The sequence below is a fragment of the Ailuropoda melanoleuca genome, chromosome 2, assembly GCF_002007445.2.
Source record: "Ailuropoda melanoleuca isolate Jingjing chromosome 2, ASM200744v2, whole genome shotgun sequence".
NCBI lineage: Eukaryota > Metazoa > Chordata > Mammalia > Carnivora > Ursidae > Ailuropoda > Ailuropoda melanoleuca.
The window spans coordinates 171,681,201-171,705,169 of NC_048219.1; the positions used below are offsets into that span (position 1 = coordinate 171,681,201).

Consider the following 23,969-nt stretch of genomic DNA (forward strand, 5'->3'; position numbering starts at 1 on the left):
GTATGTGCATATGAGAGGAAACTGACGGTATAGTGCCTGGAGTAGGGGTTTACACCATGTGTTTGAGGAATCCTAGTCCTGCAAAGAGAAGGTCAACTATGTTTGGAAATGTTGCATATTTATACCTCATATCAATATAATAAAAGGATCTAAAGGTTATATAGTAAAAAACATTTTTTTCAAGTTTTATTTATTTAAGTAATCTCTACACCCAACATGGGGCTCGAACTCATGACCCCAAGATCAATAGTCATGAATTCTGACTGAGCCAGCCAGGCACCCCACATAGTCAAAAAAAATTTTTTAAGTCCTGGAAACCTTCAAGATCATAACTCGCTTTCCAAAAGGGTCAGTTTTGGGTCCTTGATTTCTTAATATTATTAAACAACCTAGATGACTAAGTAGAAAACATGTTAATTACATCTGCAGATGACTCCAACCTAGGATTTCTAGAAAAGATGGTGGGAGTTGGGAGGGAGGTCTCAAAACAGAGGATGATTAGAACTATTTAGGGCACACCTCCTGTGCACCAGATGCAGAGCGAGGGAGACAGCAATGAACAAGACAACACGGGACAATACAGCATTTGCAATCAAGTGGAGCAGACACGTGTTAACAATTACACAAATGACACTATAAAGTAAATTAAGACATGTGCTGGAGTACGAGGTACTAAACCAGCATTACAGAGGAGAGAACTAAATAGGTCCAAGTCAGTCTGGGGGGGTTGGTTGGAAAAGGCATTCTTGAGAAAGTAATGTTGAAGTAGTGACCTGAAGAAAGAGTTGGGGGTAAGGGAGATGGTAGCAATATTCCAGGGAGAAGCAATTGTACGTGTGAAGGCTCTGGGGGCAGGGGTGGGAAGGAGGTGGGAGGAACAGAGTGAAGTTAGTGTGGCTGGGACTTGGTGTGTGGGAGGAAGTGACAAGAAGAGTTGAAGGTGAGGAGGTGGGCAGGAGTCAAATCATGTGGGGTCATTTTAGGGATTTGGTCTTCATGCCAGAAGATGGGAAGCCACTGAAGGACTGTAAAGAGGTCTACCAGGGTCAATCTGCATTTTAATAAGATCACATTCACTATGGTTAAGACAAGATTGGGTAAGGTTGGAATGGAAGAAGACTGGTTGGGAGGTCACTGTGGTTGTCTAGGTGAAAGATGACTCTGCTGGTACAAGGAAATGAGGGAGGTAAAGGCTATCTCAAAATTGAAATACTAAATATGCTTATCAAGTATAAGATAGAAACTAGGCACAACATTAGGATATACTAAAAAGGAAGCCAGAGTATGAGTAAAAGACTTGAACTAATCTCTTTCTTCATTCATATTTGCCACCAGGTAAAAACCCTATTAGAACACCATGGTAGGGGGGCGCCTGGGTGGCACCGCGGTTAAGCGTCTGCCTTCGGCTCAGGGCGTGATCCCGGCATTATGGGATCGAGCCCCACATCCAGGTAAAACCCTATTAGAACACCATGGTAGGGGCGCCTGGGTGGCACAGCGGTTAAGCCTCTGCCTTCGGCTCAGGGCGTGATCCTGGCGTTATGGGATCGAGCCCCACATCAGGCTCTTCCGCTATGAGCCTGCTTCTTCCTCTCCCACTCCCCCTGCTTGTGTTCCCTCTCTCGCTGGCTGTCTCTATCTCTGTCAAATAAATAAATAAAATCTTTAAAAAAAAAAAAAAAGAACACCATGGTAGTTTCCAGAATGTAAGGAAGATATGGAAACCTGGAGATTATCAGCAGATTGACACCTCGATGGTTAAAATGTTGGACATATGTAGAAGAAACAGTTAAAAGAAATGTGCTTACATAACCTAGAGAAAACTGAAGTATGGCTTGATTCATTCACTAAGAACATTCTATGGGTTAGGGCAGTGGTTTCTCAAACTTTGTATACATGCATATCAACTGGAATGTTTGTTAAAAATCTCCAGACCCAATCCCAGAGATTCTGACTTCAACAGGTCTAGGGAAGTGTCCAGCCATGTCTCCCCTCACCACTCTCCTAATTCTGATGAAAATGGTGCTCTGATCACTCTGAGAAGTGCTGGGGTCTGGCCTTCAAAAAAGTCAGACACACATCACAGGACCATGACAGGAGTCCAGGAGACCGGGGGTGGGGGCAGGGGTCATGCAGGAAGAATGTTCAATTCTATCTAGGGGATCAGAGTGCAGAAGGGATAGGGTAGTCAAGGAAGGCTTGTAAAGAAGTCTTTAAGGGTAGGAAGGATTTTTCGCACCCAAAAGTCTTCAACAAAGCATAATACAAAACTACCCAGAACACTGCCTGTCAACCCTGATCTCGGGGCTCCTGCTTGGCAGGCCTGCTCCATTTTCCATCTGAAACATGGAAAGGAGTTTTATGCTCTTTGTTTCTTATTAATGTGATTTAATTACAACATTTTCTGTGTTAACATATTTCAAGATATAAGGACCTTCATAAGCAATATGTTGTACACCGGGAACTAATATAACACAGTATGTCAACTATACTTCAATTAAAAAATAAAACAAAACCTGCATGTATTCATATTTTCTACTGCTAAAATTAACTTTTCATTTACCCCCACACCTCAATTTCTGGAACTGTATGTGGTCCATGTTTGTTGAATGAATGAATGATTAGATGAAAATAATATTGCAAGAAATAAATTGTTATTACTCTATTACTAGATTTCCTTATCTAGGGAGGCATTTACTCATTTCACTTAAGTAGGTTTCTGCTTTTACGCAGTATAACGAATTTTAGAAAAACTCTCAAGTAGCTCTTACATTTAGAGGAGTCCATGAAAAGCTTAGTTTTTCCAGGAACTTAGCTAGAAATTAAGAATACTGATCTACCCCTAGGTAGGATATCCCCAGCCTATCCTAAAACCATACTTAGACCAATTTCTGTCCCAATGCAAGGTCAGTAAATAGAAACTATTAACTCAATGCAGAGTCCAACAGTACATTAACACTTACTTTAGAAGTTTAGCTGGAAATGAACACATGATGAGAACAATGTTAACCATAAAGGAAGCTACAAAAAGGGACAAGAACTTTCCAGACCAAAGTATAGCAACAAAGACTGGGAGAAACGAACAGCTTTAAAAAAAAAAAAAAAAAAAAAAAAAGACAGCACAGCTATGGCCTATGAAGTTCAGGAAGGTCTATCAAAAGATCCATATCTTCTGAAATTCAAAATGATTTTATTCTTCTGAAACATATCAAAGACCAACATGTGACTTCTATGATGAGATACCAGGAATAAATCAAAAAGCAAATTTATAACCTATAAAATCAAACAGCCTACTTATATAAAGTGATCAAATCTCTCTGAATTTTAGAATGTGAAATAGTTCAAAACCCAAACTATATAACATTCTTTTTCCATAGTCATAATACTACTTCAGTGTGTATTCAGATTATTAATGTACATTTATTTTTATTTAAAATCATTTCCTAGACCGAAACATTTAGACTGCAAAAAAGGGTAAAAAGAAAATTTATCCAATGATAAACATCAGAATCAGGAAAAAGATTCCCATCTCCTATCTTCTTAGTCGAGTGATATTTCTATTGGTTTAAAGTATCTTCCCCAAAGGAAAAAGGTATTGTTTATTAAATGAGGTTTAAATGAAGGGACCACATTAATCTAATTTTCTCTAATCTTCTATAGACATTCAAAGAACCAAAGAATGAGAGATAAAAGGGACCATATAGAGCAAGGCCGTTCCCTCTAAAATATCCCAGACAGATGGAAGTGTTGGAAGGAAATTCAAAGACCTTTGAGTTCAACTGTGTGCTATAATTACTCATTTGTCTGGCCTCCAATTTTCAATTTCTGTGAGGGCAAATAATGGGATTATTCTGTTCACTATGCATCAAGCATAGTGCTTAGAACATAGTAGGGCTTCCACAAACAGAAGGGCCGAATTAATGAATCTCTTCATCTTGCAGATGAGAAAATGGAAGCTCAGACAAGTTAAGTGTCTTGCCCTGAGGTCACAATCACAGTTCTTCCTGTCTCATTGGCCAGGGCTCTGGACACTACTGATTTTCACCCATAGACATCAAATTTTAAATAAGGGAAATCCGTTCCAATCTGGACATATCTGTTCCCTTGGGCTGGTAGAGTTACCCAGAGTAAGTCTATTTTCTCCCCTTAGTGGCAGCCTTCAAAAATACAGGGCTAACACTTGTGTCCTTCCTAGTCTACGCTGCGCGTGCGTGGCATGATTCACTAGCCTATCACACGTCAATAGATGTAGTTGTTTGTTCTTCAAGAGCAACTGCTGTAAATGAAATTTCCAGATGTGAACTGGCCAAGGCAGAACACAACGAGGATATGATCTCTTCTTTCTGGACTTGTTTCGTGAATGCTTTTGAAGTAAACACAGCAGCAGAGATTCTGGTTTCCCATGGCTTCATTTGTGTATCCACACAAGCTACTATTAGATCAAGTGTCCTGTGCCTTCTATCTTTGCAGCTAATTTTCCGAATATAAGCATGGGACTATCTATTTATCCCTACTAAAGTCACATCTTGCTTGGTCCATTCCTCTAGCTTATGTTTCAGAATCTGGATTCTGTCATTTAACAAATTAGTTCTCTAACCTAGTTTTGTGCGAGTTGCAAATTTGATTAAGTATGCCTATATTATCTTTATCCAGGTAATTACCATCCTATGTAGACAAATAATTAAAGGAGCTAATCCTTATATGCACTTACTATGTGCCAGGCACTGTCCTGAGCTCTTTTACCTCATTTTATTCTCACTACAAACTTATGAGATGGATGTGATTATTTTCTCACATCTGAGGTTAAAAAATGGAGATGCAGAAAGGTTAAGTAAGTACTCAGGGTCATAGGGTGAGTAGCAAATCTGGAAACCCAGTCTGATTCCAGAGTCCTTGATCTTCACTACTAAGTGATGCTCATTCTCATTATTATTCTCTACAACAGGGATTCTCTAGCATAAGCAGAGAGGGGATATACTGGTCTTCAAGCCAGTGGTTACGACAGGCTAGCCCCTTACCTCCATTCTCCTGCTCACCCCCTTCAAGTCCCCATATTCTCTTGGAGGGGATTCCATAAATCTTTGAAGAACACAGCCCCCATATTACTCCTAATTGCATATCCCAAGGTGCCTGACAGAGCATGTGTGTGGCACACAGGAGGGGCTTAATAAAGGCTTGTAGAAATGAACCCTCTACCAAAACTCCACTTAAAGATTTTACTATCGGGGTGCCTGGGTGGCACAGCGGTTAAGCGTCTGCCTTCGGCTCAGGGCGTGATCCCGGCGTTATGGGATCGAGCCCCGTCAGGCTCCTCTGCTGTGAGCCTGCTTCTTCCTCTCCCGCTCCCCCTGCTTGTGTTCCCTCTCTCGCTGGCTGTCTCTATCTCTGTCAAATAAGTAAATAAAATCTTTAAAAAAAAAAAAAGATTTTACTATCAACAACCACTCCATGGTCATATTCAAGGTTAGGGAAATGAAACTTAGCCTCTCAGAACACACACACACACACACACACACACACGCACACGCACCCACGTGCAAGATTTCTCCTCTGGGAGACAACAACTCAATACACTAAGAAACAAAATGACAGACAATACAAGGTAAGAAGGCAACAACAAACTAAAATATTCTCTTTTATCCAAGCTGTTTATATGTTTTGAGGGGACTATTTAAGTTTTTCTTTATTGTCTGATTCTCCTCCAATTGGCAATCTGCCTATTCTTTAACTCGGATAAATCTTCACCTTACTATCATTCCTAGCAAGTGCAAGACAAATTCGAAAATAGCACTAAAGACAGGAATTGGAGCTATCAAGGAAAGTCCACTCTTTTTACTTCGGTCTCTCTTTTCCTTAGCAGATATTGTACTCTTGGCTACTAGACGATCCCCTAATTTTTCACATGACAATCAATACAGATTTTGGCTATGCTGGAAGTTTCCTCCTACCCCAAAAGCATAATATACAACTTCCCTTCTTGGCACTTAAAAACCTACATATCTTTTCTTGACCTACACTCATACGCATAATCAGCTCCCAAATTCAATTTCTCTTTTTCTTAAGCATTGCTATTCTGTATGATTTACTTTGAGACCAGTAAGTAACTACGCCCAACTCAGAAATATTGCTTACTTCCAGACTGGCAACTATTTAATGAATAATTAACCACTCCATACTTTCTATCAGGGATGCTTGTATTACCAGGGTAAAGGTATCCTTTATGTCTAAGCGATGTCATAAAATAGGCCTTTGCCAGAAAGACACCCTCATTTATCACATGAAATGCCATGCGGTATTAACAAGGTCGATACTGTTTGTTTAATATATTTTGCTTTCATAGGGGCTTGAAATGATTTGTTTTTGCAGCTGTAACGAAGTTAAATCAGGGATTTCACTTCTGCTTAGCTAGTTGAGCATATATAACCAGCAGCTATTAATTATCTGCCGCTAGTTATCTTCCCACAACCTTCAGCATCCCGGGGGTACTGAGTTACACCACCAGCAGGCAGAGTCTACCCTTGATATCCAATCCTAGCTTCTCCAGAACTGAAGGGAGATGAAATCATTCAAATTTTTATTTCTTACTCCATAACTGCCCTCACCCCAACATGTAAATGTTATTATTGCACAGATTTTTTTAAAAGTTGAGTAAGGAACTTGTCTTAGTTCAAAAATTAGTTTCAGACATCCATCCTCACAAATGAGAAACTAACAACAAAAAACTTTTGTGACCCTAACGTACCAATAATCAGCCCCTTTCCCCCTTTTCTCTCATCTCGCACCACTGTTCAGTCTTAAAGGGGGCAGGAGGAGAGGAGGAAGTCTGCTCCCAAGATAAACTTGTAAAAAGCCTGCACTACAATTCTAATTTCTCTCTACCTGTGTGTATCAGCTGGGAGCAGCCACCCAAAAGCCCTGGAGAAAAAAGGCAAGAGGAGAGAAGGAGAGAGAAGAGGTGAGAAAGGGTGGGGGCAAAGGAAAACTAGAGTGTAATTCAAACAAAAATGAAATCATGCGCGCGCGCACACGCAAAGACACACACACACACTCAGACACACAAAGAGAGGGGAAAAAATGCTCCCCCCCCCACCTTAGGCCCTAACAACACACTGCTTTATCAGAGGTTCATTGTCAATCAATTAGCAGGGGCAGCAGGGGTCTGTGAGGTGGGGGCACTCGGGGAAACAATGGGCAGCCCTGTTGTATTACTATTTAATCACTTTTGCTAAATAAATAGAGCAGCCCCGAGGTGCTGTCATGTCAAGGGAATTTATAACAAAAAAAAAAAAAAAAACTTCATTTTTCCTTGGTCATTCCTCTTCTCCCTTCAGGACAAGAGAGGGTTATTACTGTAGCCTTAAGTTCCATCTTTGTGTTTCTTGCCTTTGATTCCCACTCGGACCCTGCCACTTTCTGGCACTAATTTGTCAGGCTGAACAAAGAGAGGATTTGTACCTCCTGTAAGGTCTCAATTAGGAATGGCTTCTGCTGTATTATGTGCCATTCAGGGAGGACACAATGCCGGTAATTACAGGAATTTGCACTAAATGGCTGAAGAATTCACAGCAAAACTCCCCCCCCCCACCTTGGGCTTACTCCTCCTAAGGACTGGGGCGGTGGGGGGGGTGGGAAGGAAGCAAAAGCTCTTAATGTCAGAGAGATATAATTACCAACAGCAGAACCAAGAGGTTAAACAGCAGCCAAAGGAGTAAAGCCATAAAACTGAAAACAGAAGAGGGGGTCCCCTCGGCTCACTATTTTTCTTGCTGTCTCTTCTGTTAACGTTATTCAACTGCAGTCCAGAATCAGGAACACTGTCCCACAGTGGCCATCCGATATCACTCCCAGATTACAAAGCAGGAACAGAAAGAACGCTTTAAACGGTGAGCTCTGCAGCTCTTGTGGCACCTAAAACAAGGCCCTGCGCCCTGTGATTATAGTACTCAGTTGGTAGGTTTCTTGATTGCCGGGAAATTACAGGAAAAATAGCTGTATGTACTCATGCCAAGAAAACCACGTATCTACTGAAGGGAAACAGGTATGTACACATGTCTAATTCCCAAAGAAAACAGGGCTGCTACCTTATAATCTAAGTTACACAGCATTTTGTGAGCAACCTAATTTAGAACTGCTTATAGGTACATACTTCATAAATATTTTAATAAGCTGCATAATAATTTGTTTTAGTATTAATATTTTAATACCACAGGTGCCCCATTGCCAAACCAAATTTTGAATCCCAACCACTAACTTCGCTAGAGAATCGTACCTCATTTTCTTCTACAGAAGTGTTCCTGAGAAGCTGTACTAAAGCAGTACCAAATTAATTGTTCTGAAATACCACTTGCATCATATGCTCCTCTCTGCTCGGGAACCTTCTGTGACTTCAGGGTCACGCGTTCGGTTCAACCCTATCAAACTCCTTTTGCCGGTCAAAAACGACTGAGCAGCGGCTACTTCATATAGTTCTACTTGCCACCACCCAGCTTTGTCACAATGGCCGTCTGGCATTCATGACGTGATTATGTGATTATTGTCCGGCTCCCTGAGCAGACTGTGGGTTCCATGAGGGCAGGGACCACGTCTGCTTTCTTGCAGCACTGACTTCTCTGGGTGCATCTGAATTTTGGGCACATGGGCAGAAACTCAACACACACACAATAAATGGTAGAATGAAGGAAAGAACTTCATTTCCAAAGGCATGTTTTCAGGAAGAAGGAATGCAAGTGCAAAGGCCCCGGAGGCAAGAATGACCAAGGTAGGTTCCAGAACAACAAGATGACCACTGTGGCTGCAGCTTCCTAGCATGAGGCAGCCTGGAGCTGGAGAGGAAAGCCATGGAACGAACCACACATCATCAAATACAACTATAAAAAGTTCAAGCTCATGTTAAGGAATACGCAGTTATATATAAGCATGTATTTTCAAAACCATAACCTCAGGCATTTTGGGATGGTCGTGGTCCATTTTCTCTGCAGGGGCTCTTTAAGTTTCCAAAAAGGATATCGAAAATTCTTCACCTACACAAAGCATTTACTGAAAGAAGGCCAACTGCACTATTTTGTAGATTTAAAAGCCAACATTTGTAGCTCGCCTGGATAGCAACTGAATGACATCATAATAAAGAGCTGCTCAGTGCAATCTTCTACTTTTAAAGCTTGTTCATCAAAACTATTTGAAGGGAATAAATAAATAAATCCTCAAAAAATATTTAAAGGGGGAGGGACTAAGTGGACATAAAAACTTACATTCTTAAGACACTCACTATAACCATGAAATATTCTGAATTAGTTTCTCCTTAAAATAACAGATAATACCAAGTTCATTTTTAGTGAGCATTTTGAAGTTTTAGAAGGTAAATATACTATGCAACTAGCTTATTCACCAAATGGGTATTTTTACAAGGATGAAAAGTTAGGGGACACGAATACTAAATGAATAAACAGCTGGTTTAGATTAACTGTGCTTGTGAGAGACCAATTTTTAAAGTTCCATCTGCTATAATAATCTTTAGTATAATGAACAACCTCTCAAGTAATTTTAAAAACATTCAGGGGTTCAGAGGTTTGCTTAACAAGTTTTAGCCTTTTTCTTTTGAGACTCTGCCCCCTACAGGAGATGAAGTATTCCTACCTGGGGTAGGAAACCAGTATTCTATGCTGCAATTAAGGAAACTGAAAAGCGACCTGGTAAAACAAAGGAATCGAATGCAGCATTTTCCAATGGAAGGGGCACTGAAATGAAACAAATATTTTCTACTTTGGAATCTACCATACTACACAAATCAGGACTGACTTCTCCCCACCCCAGATTAGAAGCCTGCATGTGCCTTAAGAGAACTCCAAACCAGAGCATAAAGGTAAAAGCTGAGCAGAGCAAATAAGCGTTAGATTTCATTTCTCCTGCCTCCTGGATTCCCTATTACCACCCACCCCCAACCTATTCTCCCACTGGGCCAAATGGAGTGAGGATATTTAGACCGCAAAGGGAGATATCCTACAACATGGAACCTGGAGCAGCTGCCAAAAAGTTCTATTCCTGCCCATTCTGTAATCCTTTCCTATTCTTTTCTACTTAGTTTCCTTCTCTCTGCCTCTTCTACTCACCTTTCTTTGTCTTCTTCCTGTTTTCATTTCTCCAACTGCTGGAGTGATGGACCTGCTGAATGCTACCTCTACTTGTCTCTATTTCTCCTTCCTCTGAGTGCTAGAGACACTGCTAATGCAGTCCAGAATGTGGGCAGTGCACACTCCATCAGGAAGCAAGCTTATGAGAGCAAGGTGAATTAGGGGTCGACTAGGTGACAATGCTTGTGTAATCCCTGAGATTTTTCTTCCTCCTTTTACTAGAAAGTTTCCCAATTCAGCTATTTCAGTCTCTACATTGAAAAGTAAGCTGAGCTATTCTCCTTGATTCCAGTAACACAACAGATTTGTTGACCCTATCAGCAATCTAAAGCCACAGAAGTGTACCATAATTCCAGAATGTTCAGAGAGTCAGCATCAATAAATTATTGTTGAATGACTGAACTTTGAAATAGAATATATGCACTAATATAAGACACTAAAATATCAATAATTTCTAAAAGCTGTAGTAAAGCTAGTATCCCTCTACGTCAAAACCATTTTGCAAAAGTAGCTGGCTGACCTAACACACAGTCATTCACGCCTGCAGATACATGCATATCACCTAGTAAGGCTTCCTTACCGGCTCAGTGTTGCCAGTCTCGCCTACCCAACCCTACAAGTTTCTGCTTCATAGTTACTGAGGCCCTCCAGAGAAAGCAGGGACGATCCACTTAATCCCCTCTTTAGGCATATTATTCTTCAATAGAAAAAGCAATCATCCCAACTAACCTAAACTGAAATTTTCATTGTGTCACCACTACTTGGCTTTCAAGGCAGGAACAAGCAAAAATTGAAAATTTGGTCTTGGCTGGTGGTGAGCTTCCTGTTCTTTTTTAAATAACATACTTAAATCTGATACACTTGAATTAAAATCTTCCAAATCAGGTTTCCAATTAAATTACCTTCATGGTAAATTAACCTTAGGGATACATTTCTTGTCCCAAAGGTGGGGTTTAGTGAAAGCAAAATAATTTGATTTAGTTTATAGGAGATATATAGGAGATATATAGATTTGGTTTAGTGAGGGTTTTATTCTGTCTAGTTTACTGGTTGGGGGAAAGTGAAAGGAATGGGAAGTAGGGGAGAGAAGTGGTAACAGGGTTTTAAGAAATAAAAGATGATTGGCCTTGAACTCTACTTTATGCCTCACCCTTCCATAGCAGTTCCAGAAGCTCCAGCTTCCCCAAGATGAGGCACAGGCCCACTGTGACTCAGAGGTCATCTGCTGAATCATCATCTATCCTGCTGTCAGCCACCGCCAGATTTTCTGTCAAGGCTGACTTTCTAGAGTCTACCTTAACAGGATTTGACAAGGTCATGATCAATGCCAGTTACTGACTATGGACACTTTTCTTCCCTAAGGAGTGTCAGCAGTCAGCTTTGGGCCTGAATATCTCCTTTGAGACCATTTGTAACATCCACATTCCCAGTGACCTTTATTTAAGAAGACAGAGGAAATGGAATCACAGCAGCCACAAGAAGCCTAAACTCTAGGCTGGTTATGCTTCAGCTAAGTCACTTTGAGTCAGTGAGGTATATCCTATCTGCTTCTACTTACTTCACCAGCATGGCACAAAGACAGACAGAGGTTGTGATGTAGCGAACTCCTTGAAGGAGAGATGCTTTTTAAACAAGAGGTAGCTGTGACTGGCCCACTGAGAGGATTTTTAAAGTGAATTCCAATGGTGGGATTCAGTATTGTTCTTTAATAAGCTTTAGACTAAACGTCTTCTTCCTACCTGCACATTTGAAACTCTGAGCAGTGAGTCCTCGTTCCAAAGACAAGGTTGTCAGAATGCTGAGGAAGCTGGTGGTCACAGACTGACGTTTGTTCTTCCTGAGTTCGTGCCCACCCATCTGATCCTTGGGTTTGCTCCTCAGGGTGACTTGCAGGTTTTGCTCTGAACTCCTCGCCACATTGGCTGCTGTTTTCAGAGCCTCCATCCACTCCTCGGCCCTCTGCCGGGTCTCAGCGCGGAGGCGGAGGACGTCTTGGGGGAAGATGACTTGAAAACAAGAGTCACAGTCGTCCAGGTTGTCCATCTGGACAGCCAGACACACGTCCACATTGTAGCTTAGCAGGGGATCCTCGTCTAGCTTGCCAGGCTGGAAAGCCATAAGGTAGGCCCCGCTCAGCACAAAAGTAAATGCCTTCCAGTTGTTCTGGACAGTTAGCCTGTACAGCGTCCCTGATTTGACGATGTTTTGGTATTGTCTGGGGCTATCCAAGACAGGTGATGGTGCGAGCAGCTGACTGGATTTCTTCTGTAAACAATGATTCTGTGTACAGTCAACGTGATGACCAAGCCCTGGAGAGTTGGCCAACTCATCCTGCCGCCCCACGTAACCAGGCACGGCGGCGTGCACGACTTCCCATAGCTTCTGCCCCCAGTCCAAAGCCTCCCATGGTGACTCTGCCTTTAACTGCAGCTGAGTGTTGTCATACAGAACGGTATCCACCAGCCTGGCCTCAAGGTTGCCCAAAACAGATATGCTCTGGAAGTGTGAAAGCTGGTAGGTGGCGTAGAGGGCTTGATTGCCACTGCTGTCAAGGCTGTAGAAGTATAAGTTGTAGGGGGAGAGTTCTGCGTAACAGCTTTGCCAGTAACTGTCATGGTCCTTCCTAATCTCCAGGTACCCCTTCTTCAGAATGTTTGGGAATGCCTGCTTGTGTTCTAGAAAGAAAAAAACAAAACAAAAGAAGCAAGGTGTATTAATTTACGAATATGAATGAACTCAATGAGATGAAAAGGCAGGTACATTGTCCACAATAGCCAAATCATGGAAGGCCGAGATGCCCTTCAAAAGATGACTGGATTAAGAAGCTGTGGTCCATATATACAATGGAATATTACTCAGCTATCAGAAAGAACGAATTCTCAACATTTGCTGCAACATGGACGGCACTGGAGGAGATAATGCTAAGTGAAATAAGTCAAGCAGAGAAAGACAATTATCATATGATTTCTCTCATCTATGGAACATAAGAACTAGGATGATCGGTAGGGGAAGAAAGGGATAAAGAAAAGGGGGGTAATCAGAAGGGGGAATGAAACATGAGAGACTATGGACTATGAGAAACAAACTGAAGACTTCAGAGGGGAGGGGGTGGGGGAATGGGATAGACTGGTGATGGGTAGTAAGGAGGGCACGTATTGCATGGTGCACTGGGTGTTATACGCAACTAATGAAGCATCAAACTTTACATCGGAATCTGGGGATGTACTGTATGGTGATTAACATAAATATAATAAAATTAAATTAAAAAAAAAAGGCAGGTACAAGAAACTAAAGAGATCAGAGAATGACATCTTTCTGGTTCAAAGCAAACACAGTAGGAGCAGTACAATTCCACAATAGTAGAAGTGACAAGATGTAATTGGGGGGAAATTTCAGGTCTAAAAACTTCACAACGGTGGAATTATGAGTGTAAGATTAAGTACAGAGGGGGTTGGTTTGCAATGTCAGTGTGACATGCAGAGGGCTGTGTGGAAAACAGAAATACTGGAATAACTGGGACTATCTCCCATGGTCCCATGAAATAACTGCACTTCCCCAGGATTCCGTGTTTTCTAGGTAACATTCTACAGAATACCAAATACATGAGAGAGAACGTTCCTCCTGTCACTTGATCTAACTCCTTGCTAATACTCCCATCTTTCTTTGGGTTAGGAAAGCCAGGAAGGGTCAATGGAAAGGACAGAACAACAGAGCATGAAGTGCGCTACTGATAAACGCCTGTTTCTCAGACACCCCCATTAGTCTTCAAGGCCCTCACCTACAAACACACAGCCCAGGGTCAGTAACAGGTATCCCTATAATTTGTCTCTGCTGGGCTCTAGTCAGGCTTTATTAAAGTAGTGTATTTAAATATCTGAACAAATAAAATAAAATGAAGTTTTTAAAGAAGTCTGTCCTCCCCACTGGACTGTAAGATCTACTAAGGACAGAGGAGACGTCTGTCTTTTCATCCCTAGTATCACAGCACGTAGTACAATGCCTAGTACAGAGCAGGCTCTTAAAAAGTACTTGTTGAATGACAAATACAACTCCTAGCACAATGCCCAGAGTAGGTATAATTTCTTTTCCTTCCCGTTTCACAAGTTTATCTGGTTGTGCCATCTTTAATCAATGTTTAGCTGCAATGTATGCAAGTTTAGTACTTTAATAGAAGGAGACTGTCATTTGGGAGACTTTCTGACACTTTTAACCGGCGTAACAATGACATCCACACAAGAGGCGGCACCCCTCCCTGGTAGAGATTTTCATTTCTGAAATTTTCATTTCATTCTGTTTCTTAATTTCTTTGCTAACACACACTGGAGACAACCATAAACGAATTGAGTCATCCCCTAAAGAAGACAAATGGCACTCCCAAAGGGTCTGATTTCTGATCTTGGCTGAAGAAAAAAAAAAAAGAAAAAAGGTAACACAGATCTAGATCTTAAAATAGCAAACCAAAAGAGAAAAGGAGAGAAATGAGGCAGAGAAAAGCCAATTTTACCTGCTTTACATCTCCAGTCCTGACATTCATTAGTATTTCTGTGATAACTCAAAAGCCATTAATTTCTTGCAACCTACACTAATCCCTTTGTAGAGAGAGATAATGGATGCCTATTCTCAGTCATCTATCTTTTCTGATAATGCAATAAGGGAGGTAGTGCTGTTAGAGACACCGCTGCTACCTCTCCCCCTCTCATTTCCATCACGTGCTGATGGCAGTTCAATCTTTTCCATAATAAGACTCATAACCCTGTGTCCCTCCACCCCATCTGTCCTGTGACCCAATGGCTCAGCTACGCATCCCTGAGTAAAATAAAAACTACCTTTCTTGCTTTTAGCTAGGAATTTTTCTCTTCTTTTCTTTCCTCCCTGAGAGCTTTTTACAATAGCAAGCATGAACTAGAAATTCTACTTTAATTGGGCCCAACCCAGCAGCAAACCTGATTAAAAACTCACCTCTTTCTGACTGTCCAAACTAGGGTGGTAGATGCCAGCTTGGGTGGACTGAGTTAGAAGTCCTGCCTGGGTGTCTCAAAAGTCCCCTCACTTTCTTGCTGCAGAATAAGAGAATGCACTGTGTTTCCAGATTTTTTCCCCCACCTGGCTCAGCCCTCTCTAAATAGGTACATTAAAGTGAGACAGACGAGAAGCCCATATTTATAGGCTGCAGTTTGTAGCATTAATTTCTTGAAAAAGAACAATCAAGAAGAGAGCAAATGTGATCAAGAAAGCTATCCTCTGGGGTGTGTATTCCTCTCTGGAGGGTCTGTTTATATCAGACCTTACTAATATTTTTTGTGTTAAGTATCGATGGTCTTTGAGTTGTAGAGGGCTGAAGAATGACCATTTCTCTTTAGTCTTGAACAAATGCTACTTTCTGTTTCTACCTGAAGTTTCTTTTTAATATTTGCGCTACAGACAAATCAGAAGGTATATATTTAAATCTAAGGTTTCATTAATTTATAGTTCACCTTTTATTTCCCCAGACCATACAATTTTAGCTCATTTAATTAACCTCCCACACAGTATTGTAAAGTGTTCAATTTCACGAATGAGTAATATAAAATCTATCTTAACTAATACCATAAATGATTCAGATGGGACCACTGACAAGGATTATCACCATTTCCTCAATAAAGTAGGAAAGGATGATCAAAATGAATCACTATACCCAAAAATTTCATACTGAAACCATGAGTAATTCCTTGTGAAAAAGAGGGGGGAAAAAAAACCCAACCCACCCCGAATTCTTCATTTCCCCATTGCTTTTCACTTTGGCTAGTATGAAGACCTGGTTCAGTTCCTCTGCAGTGAAAACCCCTTCTTCCTCTTCTCTTCGTCCTGCAGTACCTACCAGCACAGTGGTTTAAGGACAATGACTGCTACTAACTGAAGAGGAAGAAGGGGATTTTCCCCATCATGCTCCTGATTCACTTCTGTACTGCCAACCTCCCCGAGTTCCTCTTTTGCTATTATTTCCTCTACCTGTTCTCAGAAAAGTGTCCTTTCTCATGGCCACCACCTTAATCAAGGTTTGCTTTTTTTATTGTGGTATAATTGACATATAACATTATATTAGTTTCAGACGTACAATTCAGATGTAATAATCCGATATTTGCATGTATTGTGAAATGATCACCACAGTAAGTCTAGTTAACATCCGCCAGCATACATAATCACAAAACATTTTTTTCATTGTGATGAGAACTTTTAAGACGTATTCTCTAAGCAACTTTCAAATATGCTAGAGCTGCCATGCTGTACATTACATCCCATGACTTTTTATTTTATGACTGGAAAGTTGTACCTTTAAGACCTAATCCAGGTCTTTATTTTTTTAATAATATTTTTTAAATTATATTATGTTAGTCGCCATACAGTATATCCCTAGTTTTTGATGTAAAGTTCCATGATTCATTACTTGAGTATAACACCCAGTGCACCATGCAATACGTGCCCTCCTTAATACCCATCACTGGCCTATCCCAGTCCCTCCCCTCTGAAGCCCTCAGTTTGTTTCCCAGGCACATGAGCTCCCACCTCTAATCCTCCTTCCTAGTGGCCATCTCTCACACTGTTACCAGGGTCACACACAGCCCCTCGCACCCAATAAAGTTCAAACTCCTTAAGACATTTCATTATGGAAAATTTCAAACACACTCCAAAGCATGTAGAAGCATAAAATAACACTTAGGGACCCATCCTTCAGCTTCGAAAATCAAATTTCTGCTATTCTTGTTTCATATCTTCTGCCCCTCCCCAACTCTGGCTTTTTGTTGGTTGTTTTGGCTACAATATTTGAAAGCAGATTGCTAACACTTTATCATTTTTACTGTAAATACTTCAGGGGGTATCACTAATCTGACAGATAAAACTTCAATACACACATACACACACACACACACCCCATTTTCACACCCAACAACGTGAATAATCCTCATCTAATACCTAGTCTGTATCTGATTTTCCCAGATTGTCTCAACAAATTTCTTTATACAGATGGTTTGTTCAACTTAGGTTCACACATTGATTTGGCTGATACATCTTTTAAATCTCTTTAAATCTATAACAGTTCTTTCTCCTTTTTTTTTCATGCCACGTATTTACTGAAGAAATGAGTTCATTTGTCCTGTAGTACTTCTCACATTCTGGAGTTGGCCAAGTATAACCTCATCGTATTGTTTAAATGTTCCTGTTTCCCATGTTTTCTGTCAACTGCTATTTAGATCTTGACATTCATTTAGATTTTTTTTTTTTTTTTTTTTGGCAAGAATATGCCACAGGTGGTTGTCCCACTCCTAGGGGCATTAAGATTGATTAGGAGGTTCGGAAGATGTTAGTCTGATTCCTCCATTGTAACTTTCCCCACTGACCTTTCACATAATGCAGGCACTTTTCTTCACTCCCTCGTATTCCAGCCAGGTGACCTGATGCTGTTTCTAGCACTCACCCCTTCCAACCTTCATGCGTGTTCTTTCACTGGCCTCCCTGTCTAAAGCTCCCCTCACCTCTACTTGTGCATGTTTTCCTCACATGAGGGCTAGTACAAAATCTTACCTATTTTTTTTTTAGATTTTATTTATTTATTTCTCAGAGAGAGAGAGAGAGAGCATACGCACACAAGCAGAGGGAGCAGCAGGCTCTCCACTGAGCAGGGAGGCCACGTGGGACTGGATCCCAGGACCGATCATGATCTGAGCCGAAGGCAGACACTTAAGTGACTGAGGCACCCAGGTGTCCCAAAATCTTACCTATTCTTGAAGACCTTCTTCATCCCCTCTAGTTGAAAACAACTGTTTTCCTCTGAACCCCCAAGGCTCTATGGCTACACTACTCTGATGACTTAAATTTCAGATACTATTTCACATTTATCACATATGTATTATGTAATATAATTATTCAAAAAATCAGAAAGAAATGTAAAAAGCAACAACAAAAAGTTTCTGCCTACATACCCCAGCACCCAGAATCCTACTGTCCAGACTATATACTGTTTGATATGAAGCCCTCAGACATGATATATGTCAGAATATAAATAATAATTAGAGTTATATTTACTTATATAATTATATAACTATTAAAACAGGTACTTTCATTTTTATTACTTTATGCAATTTTATCTTTTTAAAAACCACTATATCCCAGATCACAATAAATGAAAGAAACATTTAGGTAATCTAGTTTACCAAGAATATCTGGACTGCCTGAGTCAGCACAATGAATGAAGTCACAGGAATAGGATTCCAAAGATCAGGCAATGGTTAGAATGAAAGACAAAGAGCAACGTTTTAGTGTTTCAAAGAATTCAAAAGCCCAATGTGGTGCCGATATTCCAAATCAAAGTCATCTAGGCAAATTTAAAGGAAACATTTAAATTCTTATTACAAGATTAATAAATGTGAAAGGAAACCAAAGTGGAGAATGAATGGAGAACAATCTTAACACTTCAGGGTAGGGGCCCCGGGGTGGCTCAGTCGTTAAGCATCTGCCTTCGGCTCAGGGCATGACCCCAGAGTCCTGGGATCTAGCCCCACATCACGCTCCTCTCCTGGGAGCCTGCTTCTTCCTCTCCCACCCTAACCCCCGCCTGTGTTCCCTCTCTTGCTGGCTGTCTCTCTCTCTGTCAAATAAATAAAAAAAAATCTTAAACAAAACAAAACAAACACTTCAGTGGAACACAAGCCTGAAAGGATTGCCTTTAAAGTTCGGCAGATACATTACATTTCTTCAGTGGTGGAAGGGGCTAGGTGGCTCTTTTGGCTTGCTTGTAAATGAGAGCACTAATACCATTCATGAGGTCTCTACCCTCATGACCCATGAACCACCCAAAGGCCACATCTCCTAATATCATCAATTGAGGAGACAGTTCAACATATGAATTTTAGGAGTGACATAAATATTCAGACCATAGCACCAGTCAAACAGAGACTCATGCTGCTCAATTTCTATCGTATCTTTAGTCCTGACAATTCATTCTTTAATTCATTTCAGTGGATCCCAAACACAATCCCCACAACAATTTTTCCAAACTTCCTTTACTTTTCCCAAACACCTAATCCCACTGCCTCATTTTGTACACTGCAGGGAGCTCCTTTACATACACTATGCTTGGCTTCATGTCAACGCTGCACTAACCAGTGCCCTGACCGAGCACAGTGGTTAAGGCCATAGCTGCTGGAGCCAATGAGCCTAAACTGAAATCATAATTCTGCCCTTACTGGCTGTGTGACCATGGGCAAATAACTTAACCCGAGTCTCAGTTCTGCCATCTTTGAGACGGGCTATAATAATAGCACCTACCTCACTACTCTTGTGAGAAAGAAATGAGTAGCTCTTACAACAATGCCTGATACATCGTGAGTATTCAACAGATGTTTCTTATTTTGGTCATCTGGTCTCGAAAGAATCCTCTTGCCTCCTTGTTAAAGCTAACCCTTCCACCTCAACTCTGTGCCTAATTGCTTCCCACTTCTTCAGAATCTCTTCCTCTGCAACATCTTAATATTATCCCTCCACTAATCTCTTTTCCTCCTGTCTTCCAATACCCTAAGGTTTGTTGTATCTATTAAAAAAGCATTCACTTGCTCCTACCTCTCATCCGGCTCAATCTGTCTCCTTCCTTCAGAGGCCAAATTCTCACATTGCCTCCACGTCCTGTTCCACACAATCTGGCTTCTGACTACTGCTCTGACCTCATCTCACATCATCTCACATCCCTTTCTCTCATTTCAGCCACATTCTCTTATGTTCTGTGAGCAAGTTGAGTGCATCCTAGCCACAGGAACTCTGACATTGTTATATCCTCCACTTGGAACTTCTCTCCCCAGCTGCACTGACTTACGTGCCTCCCTCAGTTTCTCCCCTCAAGGGTGCCATCCTTAGTGAGGCCATCCTTTACCACCTTCGAGAGCCCCCTCTCTATCTTACACCTTGCTTTATGTCCTTCAAAGAACTCTCTCCTTCTCCTTGAGGGCAGGGACCTGGATGTCTCCCTCATCCCTGGATACTCAGTCACTATCTCCATAAATATTTGTTGAATATTTGTACAAAGGACTCTGCCAGAATCTGTGGACACCAAATGAATCAGACACAGATCCTGTCCACAGATCTATGGCCCAATTAGAGCCCTTCTTTTTCTTTTCACGAGTCCTACTTTCTCTTTGGCCACAGCCACCCTAAGTTTAAACCTTATCACTTCACAGCATGATAACTGGCAGAGTCTTCTAATCGGTTTCAATCCCTTCCATTCTTTCCATCTATCAATACATCCTATATTGGGGGGGGAGGCTGAGGGGAACCAATAAATAGCATCCCTTTACTCACCCAAGTTTTAAACCAATTGAGATTGACGGACATTAGCAGACACATGGAGATCAAAACATCAGCCAGTTGGAGGACACAGCTTAGGAGTCCTCCTACCAATCTGACCCCTAGGACTACACATATTTAGATCTGAGTCACAAGTAGTACTGATCACCACATGCTTCCCCTCCTGGAGGACTGCCCATGAAAGGCTGACGGAAGGAGCAGGTTTGGAAGAACAGACCAGAATTAGTGCTTCCTGTGAGACAGGCTGAGTTATACACACCCAGTTCCTCCCCTAAACTTGCCCATAAGTTGCTCCTCCCTGGGGGTGGAGTGTGCAAAGGGAGGGAAAGAGGCCAAGAGTTTTAGTCTAACTGATATCCCTTTACACAGACACAAAAGCTAAGGAGAGGAGGTTCCCTAGTACCTACCCCCACTACCCCTCAACCCTGTCGACTTACATACTTTTTATAAAATATGCCTTTAACTTTGACTTTCAAGTAATTTTCAAGTGCTTCTTTGCTAAACATATCACATTAAGTCTATTTGTTTGGCTTTGAAGGTCCTCCATGACCTCATACTACAACTCTCAAAAGTGCAGCCCTGTCCAGCTTGGCCTCCCGGCCATCCCACACATATGTTGTGTTCACCTCCACATTGGTCTTGTGCTCAACCTCAAAGCGCAGCTGAAGCGTCCTTTCCTCAACGAAGACCTCTCTGACAGTCTAGATTACAATCGTGTCTCTTTTCTTTATATTCCTAGTTAACAAAACACAATCTTTCAAGTCTATTTGTTTCATGTTATAGTATCCAACTGTACTGAAGCCAGAAACTAGGGGGAAAAGTTTTAAATAATTTTAGGTTTTGTTCTCCTCATTAGAGGCACACAAGAGAAGTGACATTAACAGGATCCGCATTAATCATGACACTGCCACAAAGGTCTATAGCAAAGAATATGAAGAAAACAATGCTACAGGAACCAAAGACAGACTGTGTCTTGAACATCTGAAATACGCTCCACAGGCCAACACTCAGCGCTGGCTCACAGATACTTGTTAACAAACATTTCTGATAGAAATGAAATAGGCTCAAGTAGTGTCTTTTCTGAGAGCTCTTTGGAGACTTTTCTTTGTGGGTAAAGGAGACTATCCCATTTGCTCTCCCTTCATAATAAACCTAGGGGAAAAGACAAATTATCTGTGTAGGCTCTAGCAGGAATAGATCTGTCACTTATTTGGCTACCTGTTAGCTAGACAGACATACCAACTTAGGGATCTTTTCCATCTAAGTTCTTTGCTATGGGCAACGGTAATAGAGCATTAGTCCATACAGTCCTGGTCAATTTCACTTCTAAGCGTGAACCCCACTAGGAGATCACAGACCCAACTTCTTAAATGCAGAGGCTTTCTGCCTTCTGTGACAAGGGTAATCCCTAATCTTTAAGAACTTTGTGACCCAGAAAACAATTCCAAACCAACTTTCAAGCTATGCTCATTCATTGCCATGGTGGGCTTTTCACTCTATTTCCCTAATCTATAGGAATTTAGTATAAAAGAATCTCCCATACTTAGGCAAGCAGATTTTAAGTTAAATGGCATTTCATTATAGTATCTTTGGGTAACATACTAGAATCATAAAAACTTAGTCAGAAGGGACTAGAAATCTCTTCAGCCCAGTCCCATGTGAGGTAGAACTTGTCAGTTGCTTAACTAAATAATCCTCCCGCTGCTTTACCAACAGAACCCTAATCTTGTTCAGGTATGGTGGCAGATGTTCAGAGGAGATGTCCTCTCCCTTGCCCCATGGAAAGAAGCAAGATTTGTTTAATCCAATCATAGAAATGCTATTTTCCTTTGCCAGACACTGCTTTTTAGGGGCGAGCATGTGACTCTAGAACCCAGAGGAGGTGCTCTACTTTTCCTTTCTGAATTTGGCTACTGATATATAAGAAAATGACTGCTGTAATTGTCTTGGACCAAGGAAGGGAAAGGAGAGACATTACCAGTATACGGAGAAGCAGAGCAGAAAGATGCAAAGTGCCTGGATCTCTGATGACCCTGGCACCACCTACATCTGGACTTCTTCAGTGTTTACTGCATACAGTGCTTAGATATTCACTAAGTGCTCCATAGCTACCTGTGAGATGGGTGAAAACGGAATATGATAAATGACCTTATTATTTGTGCCACTTTTAGTTGGGTATGCCAGTAACTGAAAATATTCTTAACTAATTTAACAGATTTGGAAAGAGATCCCAGGAAGCAAAATGACTTGGCCAAGATTATACCACAAAGTGTGCAAGTTGAGAGTAGAACTCTAACCTCCAAACCTGAAATCTAGATCATACCATGTTTATTTGTGGTGGAGGGAATGACCTAAACTTCCTCAGGCTTGAGAGACAGCATTATTGAGTAATTACATGGGGCCTCTAATGTCAGGCCTGGCTTGGAATCCTAGCCTCACCACATACTACTGCATGGCCTCGGGTGAGGTCAACTTCCCTAAGACTCAGTTTCCTCATTTGTAAAATCAGAACGATATCATCTATCATATTAAACTATTATGAATATTAAATAATAGACACATCTCAGCACAGGGCTGAGCGTAAAGTTAACTCTCATTAAATGACAGCTCTTACTGATAGTATTAATAACAAACTTCATTCAACTTAAGTTATAGGAAAGGAAAACGGAAAGAGAGGAAAACAAACAAAACAAAATGGTACTGTCTTGACTGTTCTGCGTACCAGCACATAAAATTCAGTCAGACATTTTGCATAAGATCATACTTGGTACAATACAAAGTTTTCTATGATATGGTTTGTAGCATCAAAAAACTTCCAACCTAATGTGGGAGATGGATATACCAGCAATTACCTATAATTCACAGAATTAAATGTGCTATGAAAACATACAGTGAAAGAAAAAAAAAAGAATTTTAATTGAAAAAAATATAAAAAGGTCTCAGGGAGGACGTGGCATTCAGATCAGTCCTTGAAAGAGAATGGTGGATTCTGAGAAGTGAAAAAGGCAGGGAAGGTATTCCGGAAGAAGAGAAAGCATGAGCAAAGGCTCAGGAGCTTGAAAGGACATGGCCCATTAAAAAATGGCACATAGGTAGGGAGATAGATAGATGATAGATAGATAGATAGATAGATAGATAGATAGATAGATAGATAGAAGGTGCGAGTGATAAGACTGGGAAGATACCTACATACTTTATAAAACTTACACTCGATTTTGTAAAGAATGGGGAACCATGATTCATTTTTGAGAACAGAGTCGTATGAATAGATTTGTGTTTTAAGAAGAGAACTCTAGCAGTTTGTGAAATTAGTAACTACAGTTCTCCTTAGCCAAGAAAGATAAACTATATTAACAGAGCAATCACAAAAAACATCAGAAACTTCATTTTCAAAGTTCTCATATAGAAATGTTAGAATCAGGATATGGGCTGTCGATGAGGTGTGTTGGGTTTCCAATAGTTCCCAAAGGCCAACATTCAATAATATAACCAGTGGAAACTATACAGCCA

At 41.0% G+C, this 23,969-nt stretch overlaps 1 protein-coding gene across 4 annotated transcripts in view; it reads right to left on the reverse strand.

Annotated features, from left to right (window-relative positions):
* PLEKHM3 (pleckstrin homology domain containing M3) overlaps positions 1-23,969 on the reverse strand; it is a 179,046-nt gene that overhangs the window by 128,052 nt on the left and 27,025 nt on the right. For all 4 annotated transcript variants that reach the window (XR_004623592.1, XM_002918092.4, XM_011223464.3 and 1 more), the window contains exon 3: positions 11,867-12,802. Coding sequence is in view for 3 of the 4 variants with exons in the window: in XM_002918092.4 (XP_002918138.1) it covers positions 11,867-12,802 (936 nt within the window). In the remaining variant the exon portion in view is untranslated. The remainder of the gene's footprint in view (positions 1-11,866; positions 12,803-23,969) is intronic.